At 36.1% G+C, this 7,476-nt stretch overlaps 1 protein-coding gene across 1 annotated transcript; it reads left to right on the forward strand.

Annotated features, from left to right (window-relative positions):
* Positions 1-374: 374 nt before the first annotated feature.
* Pngl (N-glycanase Pngl) lies at positions 375-5,536 on the forward strand. Its single transcript, XM_018450517.1, has 7 exons — positions 375-421; positions 1,189-1,526; positions 2,551-2,822; positions 2,901-3,116; positions 3,502-3,676; positions 3,752-4,171; positions 4,531-5,536. The coding sequence occupies exons 2-7, from the start codon at positions 1,305-1,307 to the stop codon at positions 5,098-5,100; spliced, it is 1,875 nt and encodes a 624-aa protein (XP_018306019.1). The 5' UTR covers positions 375-421; positions 1,189-1,304; the 3' UTR covers positions 5,101-5,536.
* The last annotated feature ends 1,940 nt before the right edge of the window (positions 5,537-7,476 follow it).

Consider the following 7,476-nt stretch of genomic DNA (forward strand, 5'->3'; position numbering starts at 1 on the left):
ACGCTAAATATAGCCATGTTCCTGACACTAACACCAACGTGGCAACCTCATTACTCGCCGCGTGCGTACATAACTGTGGCGTTCTCTTACGAAAGGAAGGAAATCGAACACCTCTGTGTTAATCGGAAACACGCATCTCGCGGATTCGACGCGGCTCTCGAAAGTCGCGTGAGATTGCGTGCCGAATTCCTCCGGGTGACCATATACGAACCGACGGCGAGACACGCACGAAAGAAACGGCCCACACCAGCCCGTGGTGGGCGGACACCGTCATCCCCCTTCGCGCCGCATCCCGACGAGTTGACATGAGTATCTAATGGAGCACACATGTATCTGATGAGCACTGACGAGGAACGTCTCCCACGAGACGCCGTCTAGGTCCATCCATATCTGCCGCAACCTCGTGCTTCGTTTGCCGTCGGTAAAACCCATCGTTTGTCTCTCATACCTTCCTTCCTTCTTCTTATTTTTTGGCTCCTGCCTCCGTAGATAAAAGGAGAGAATACGGCCTTCCTTCCAAATGCTGGATTCACACTGCATCCGATTTTCGTCGTACGATGCTCTGCAACCAATCAGAAAACAGGATTCCGATGAATTTTGCTTCGTATTATCGGAATCTTGTTTTCTGATTGGATACAGAGCGTACAACGAAAATCGGATGCAGTGTGAATCCAGCAAATGTCTTAAGATGCTAATACGGCTCTCTGATTGGTTCATGCACGCACTAGCTTAAAACCATCTAGAATCTTGAGCACCGTCTATGGCCGGAATCAGACTACGCATTGAAGATTGAGATTGAAGATTAAAATTTGAAGGTACTTTTTCATGCTGACGCTCGACGCTTATTTTCGGCGTCAAAATAAGTCACGTGATAGACATTGACGAATATCAAGCGTCAATTTTGATCACATGATCTATTTTGACGCTGAAAATGAGCGTCGAGCTTCAGCATGAAAAGGTACCTTGACCAGTGAGGACAAAGGAATTTTAGCTCCTATTGTTTTGATTGATCAAATTTTAATCTTCAATCTCAATATTCAATGCGTAGTCTGATTCCAGCTTATGGATTCGCCCTATGTCTTTGCTTCCTCCTCTCACCCTAGTCCACGCACTTGCATTCGTCTCGTTTTAGATGCAGTAGTCTCATGGGAACACTGGCAGCTGAGAACTTATCTTGTATCTTTATAGCGACCAGCGACTGCCAGCGACGCGCGAGGAGTCAGCAAAAATGACGACAGGTGGGCGCTCGACAGCGATCGCGAACAGATGATTGCCGGTTGTCCAAGTGTGTTGTCCACGTCGACATGGACGAAAGTCTGGAACGTTGCGTGAAGTCTCTCGAAGAGAACACGGAAGATGTGCGCGATGAAGCTCGACGAGCGTTGCTGAGTATTTGCCGGAATGTGTTGAGATCGCCGAACAATTACAGGTCCCGCGAACTGCGCCTTGACGACGAGGTCGTCGTCGAGAAACTTCTGCCGGCCATCGGTGCCCTGGAGTGTCTGTTCGACGTCGGCTACGTCGAGGTCTGTACTCGGTTAAGATCTTCGAGGTTCTCTGGATTTTTCTCTCTTGATTGCTGTCAATGAAACAGCAGCATCATGCTATACGCAAACAATAACATTAAATCAATATTGGCTGTTTTTCTTTTAAGAGGAAAGTTACAGTCGACGCAAGTAGATCGTTTTATCTTTGAGTGCTTTCTATTTAGTGACACAAGTCAATAACAGCAGCATTCTATCTTTCTTGACATTCAATGAGTAACAAAGACATAATGACACTTGTGTCAACTTCGATCATTAAATGGAAAGCACCCTTTGTTACTTATTAAATGCTGAGAAGATAAAACGTTTGTGTCGACTGTGGCCATATTCGTATATTACTATCAGTATTGAAAGTCTATAGTTCTTGTTACGTATACTATACTGTACTAACAACTGGCAGTAATATACGAACACGGCCTTTGTCTTCTGAAGGGCAGCCATTATAATTTTCCAACAATATAAATGTAATATAACTTGTAATATATTATACATAACAGTTGGCTGTGTTCAATAGAAATAGCAGCTTTGCAAGGTTCTTTATTATGGGACTCATAAAAAAGTTGATAGAAAAATTCTATCATTTTGAATATGGAATCTGGTTCGTGAATTCACTAATTTGAATCGTATCTAATAGGAATCATATCTAATAGGAATCATATCTGATCAATTGTGATGCTCGCGAAGTCGATAGAAAATGATACAAATTGATAAAAATCCTATTGTTCTCCATCGTTCTCTATCAACTGTTTTTACCATACCCTTTTAGTTCTTTACTAGATCTAAATGTGTTAACTAATTACTTTAAAGACTCTTACACAACAGTTGCAAAGCTTTTTTTTCTACTATAATCATCATTGAGTAGGAAATTATAACATTAATGTAATGTTACTGTTAATTCTGTTAATTATGTTCAGTGGAATTATAAACTAATTATTGTATACATTTAAATATGAACATTACTGACATTTACCGAAATCCTTACTAAGCTGTCAATTGTATGCAACAGGATGGAGAACGCATATTCTTACCACGAAACGTATCCCTCTTGAAGCTCCAAAGTTTGTCGAGACTGCTGTGCACTGCGACAGAAAGCAGTCCTATTACCGACGATGTTGACAAGAGCTCTACAGCGCAGAAGACATTCTTCGACAGAATCGTTGGACATTTTCGTGATGTTCTGTACTACGAAGATCCGAATTTACAAAAAAAAGCCAAAAGAGTTGTACCTGTTGTACAATTAGAAATTGCGACAATGACGAAGATGAGGGATCTACAAAAGTAATTTAATCTATGCTTTTTATCTTCTTTGATAAAACTTATCTTTACATACTTACTCTTTTATCTTGGCGTTTGCAGATCTTTTAAATTAGAGAATGCTGAAGCTATCTCTTCACAATTCGAGGCAGAATTGATAGCTAAAGATTTATTTCTGGTCGAGCTTCTACGCTGGTTTAAGTATGAATTTTTTAAATGGGTCAACAATCCAAAGTGTCCGACGTGCTCCACTGAATGTACATACGAAAATGTGATACATTCTATAAATCCTCAGTGCTCAAGAATAGAGTTGTATAGGTATAAAATTCTTTTCGATAAAATCTTTGTAGAAATTGTTTTTGGATTTTCTTCATACAATTTTTCAGAATTTCTAAATAATTTTATAACTTTTTAGAAAATGTCTCAGATTTTTTATAGAAATTGAAACAGAGATGCACTTTTGAAATGTGATGTCTTCTTAGAATTTTTCATTTTATAAGAAATAATTTTGTAACTTATTTAAAGAAAACTTATACAATTTAAAAAAGTTTAAGATATTTTTTCAGAAATCTTCATAAATTTAAAGTATGACAATAAATTCTTAAAAATATTATGAGAAAATATTAGAATTGTTTTCACCAGAGAACCATGTATTGTGAGCAAATTGCTTTGGAATATCACTATGGCATTAATTCAATCGTAGATGCCAAAAGTGCAATATAGTTGTCGAATTTCCTCGTTATACGCATCCAGAACCACTGCTGACCCTGAGACGCGGTCGCTGCGGGGAATGGGCTAATGTCTTCACCCTTTTATGCCGATCGTTAGGCTACGATGCGCGATTTATATGCGATGAAACAGATCACGTCTGGACAGAGGTACATCGAATTATCATTCATTAATTTCGAAGTACATTTGTAATCGTAATGTAACTCGTTTCTTTACTTTCACAGATATGGTCGGCGTCGAACAAGAAATGGATTCATTTAGATCCGTGTGAAAATATCATAGACAAGCCATTAATGTACGAAAAGGGATGGCAAAAGAAGTTGACATACATAATATCCTATTCTAGAGATGAGGTGCAGGATGTCACGTGGCGTTATACGCGAGATCAAGAGGCCGTCATGAAAAGGCGAAGAACTTGTGCCGAACAGAGCTTAATACATTTACTCCAATCGTTAACTTACCAGCGGCAAAACTCCGCCAACTATAGTAGCGCACGTAGGGAGTACGTTGTCAAGCGGAAACTGTTAGAGCTCGCCGATATGCTGTACATTCCAAATTCGCAGAAGGACTTTGACGAAGAGGTCTACGAGGGGCGAACCTCGGGTTCTCTTATGTGGAGATTGGCACGAGGTGAAATTATGCAGGTGCGGATATATTTAAATTGTAGAACCAGCGCAAATCAAACTTTGAAATACCATAGCATAAATACTTGAAAAAATTTATGTTCTTTTCGATACAAAATATTCAAATAGAATTCGCATGACATGTCTTTATCAATTTCACGTTTCATTTTGAAATAGTTATCCAGTAAACCTTTACTAACAGTACTACGTCAATGTGTAATTTTTTACCCAACAATGTAACTGTTACGTGCGAACATGTGTTATGTTACATTTATATTGTTGAGTGGGAAGTCATAATATTGATAATGTTACTGTTAATTTATGTTTACCGGATACTAACAAGAACTTCTATTACTCAATCATTAAATACTTTTCATTAGGTCGATACGGAGAAGAGTTATATTTGGGATATTTCGAAATACGGAGAAACGTTCGAACTGCGATATAACATCGTTAAAGATCTATATCACGTTATGCGTAATAATGGTACCATTCTGGAAGAGAAATGTGGATGGCTGGAAGGGATGAACGTCATGGAAGGTGGAGTTTTCCGTAAAGTGGAGAATGATTGGAAGATGGTTTATTTGGCGCGGTCCCAGCAAGCGAAACGTGGAAGTGTTAAATGGACTTTCGAAATCCCAAATTCCAAATCGTGTCTAGAGACATTGACTCTGAAAGCTAAGTCGGAGGTGTTCCAAAATGCCACGGTATCCTGGGAGATCGAGGCCATTTTTGACGATGACAGAGCAATTACAATATACGTTCCAAACTACAGTAACTTTCACACGGAAGAAGTAAGAAAGGCGGTGCGAATAAACGTAATCGTAACGTTGTCCGGTGGACAAGGTCAGGAAGCTTGGCAGCACGCTCAACTCTTTCGACAGAGTCTGGATAATACCGAGGAGCCGTCTATGATAATTAGTATTCAATTGAAAGATCGTTCCATATAATTCTAAGCCTGTATACGCGTTCGTTGATCGTTCAACTTTCGTAGATTGAATTATTTATGTGATCTCTCTTTGTCACAATGAGATTTATGTTGTATAAAATATAGCATTGTTTTGGATAATATCTAACTGTCATCTTTCATAAGGATATGTATGGATAAAAATTTGTATGGGTGGCACCCAGTTGAACACGAGCCACACGTAGCGCTTGAGACTAGAAAGCCCCTAGGCACCTGGCCGCTGTGATTGGTGGTGTCCAATCGAGCTGTGGTCCAATTGGGATCCTCTCGATTATATAACGTTAATCAAATCGAATCAATATCAAATCTCTGGATAAATTATGTATATTATAATTATGTGCAAAGGAGTATCATGAAACTTTCTGGGTACTTGTGCAAGATTTTTATACTTGCTCATTTACACCAGAAATATGAAGTTATTTAATAGTTTAATTCTCTTAGGTATTTTCTTTTATATATAACTATCAGATACAGGGTTGGGTAATGCTAAGTTAAAAATATAAAAATATATTAAATTAAAAAGTTAAAAAGTTAATTAATTTTAACTTAACTTAGTTACATTTTAGATTCTTAACTTTTTAACTTAATTTAGTTACATTTTATCGGTAACTATTAACTTTTAATTTGATTTTTTTCAAGTCAATCCTTAGACACAATGTGAGAGAATAATGAGTATATAATTTAGTAATTTTATATTGTATAATCGTTACTTGTGAATAAAAATAATCAGATTTTTTAATAAATATGCTGCGAGAAAGGAAAAATACGAAAAATTATGTAAAATGGTCAAACTTTCTTTTTTCTTTTTTCTTTCGGACCAAATTTAATTTTTAACTTTTCGATTACTTTTTTTATAAACTTAACGTTTAATTCAATTAATTTCATTATGGATTAACTTGTATATTTTAATCAAGTTAGATTTTCAAGGATGTTAACTTTAACTTAGTTTAAAAAAAAGTTAACTTACCCAACCCTGATCAGATATCGTTATAAATAATAGATATATTAAAGATACAATATTTTCATATTAATAAAAAACACGTGCATGATATATTTTTAAAAACAGAAAAGAACTGGATCATTGTAATTTATTAATAATTTAATAATAATTTAATATGCTTAATTTTAATTAAGATTTAATTATAATTTATATATTTTAATTTTGATGTTAATTGCAACTTATTTAAGTATAATTCTTGAATTTATCTTTTTCAATTTTATTTCTGTTATTGTTCTTTTCCATAAAATTTATTTAGTGCAGAGTAAACGCATATTGATGATATATTTACATACTTCAACAAAAAATAAATAAAATCTTAGAAAACAAAAAAAGGAACTTTTTTATATATCTTAAATTTCTAAAAAAGGTGTAATAAAATTGGAAACGAATGTATAATGTATTAAACAAGGAATAATTACCTTTCCAGCAGTATCGTATATATCACGCAAAGTACAAGCAAAATTAGGCCGATCTCGATCAAATTGCAGCTTAATTAGCCATTAATTAAAACGGCGGAATTACAATTGCGGAATTTCTAATTGTATCATTCGTTGCCCCTCGTGTTATCATGTAATTCTTTTTCTTCATATATAAAGCAATAATTTTATTAACGTAATAATTACTAATATCAATTAGTTAAAGAGGAACACCAGAGTAACGGCCGAAAAAAAAGGTTATTTTCGTAAATTTTTTTGTGAAAACTAATAGCTTGTATGAATTATTGTCTTTATATATTCAAAGTACATACATTTATGAAATTATTAAAAAAAATTCATTAAATAATATTAATAAATGGTGGTATTCCCCCTTAATCAACTAATCATGATTTTATCACGCAATTAATCATCCACAAATCGAAGTTTGTTTTGAAATTCGAAAATCGAACTCGACGGTTTCTTTGCCAACCAACCAACGAGCGACAATGCGGCAAACTTCAGCGCGAGCGTCCGATTTCCCTATAGTTTTTTTTTTTTTCCCCCGTAGTTAGCCCTGCGCACAATAGAGGAAATATTAGGAACAGGAATAGATGGCTGCGTTCAGCAGAACGGTTGTTTTGCAACTGTTGGAAGTTTCCTTCGCGCTAATTGGATCATACTTTTAGATCTAGAAGAATGGTCCTATCTCGGCAAACAATCATAAAACGGTTGCAAAACTGTTGAGTCTGCTGAACGCAGCCGATATTAAGATTTTAACCTATCAGATACCAGTTACACCGGAATACACGGTTTCTGATAGGTTGATATCTTAATATCTATTCCTGTTCCTAATATTTTGCGTTCGAGGCTTGAGGGCAAATCCGAATGTGTTCGCGTTGCGCCCGCTTATGCTGGATTCACACTGCATCCGATTTTCGTCGTA

This window comes from Mycetomoellerius zeteki, unplaced genomic scaffold, assembly GCF_001594055.1.
Source record: "Mycetomoellerius zeteki isolate Tzet28-1 unplaced genomic scaffold, Tzet1.0 scaffold285, whole genome shotgun sequence".
Classification (NCBI taxonomy): Eukaryota; Metazoa; Arthropoda; class Insecta; order Hymenoptera; family Formicidae; genus Mycetomoellerius; species Mycetomoellerius zeteki.

Excerpts from the sequence above, each read along its gene's own strand:
- Pngl (XM_018450517.1), top strand. The coding sequence starts at position 1,305 with ATGGACGAAAGTCTGGAACGTTGCGTGAAGTCTCTCGAAGAGAACACG. Across the intron at positions 1,527-2,550 it reads TCGACGTCGGCTACGTCGAG|GATGGAGAACGCATATTCTT; the intron begins GTCTGTACTCGG and ends TGTATGCAACAG. Across the intron at positions 2,823-2,900 it reads AAGATGAGGGATCTACAAAA|ATCTTTTAAATTAGAGAATG; the intron begins GTAATTTAATCT and ends TGGCGTTTGCAG.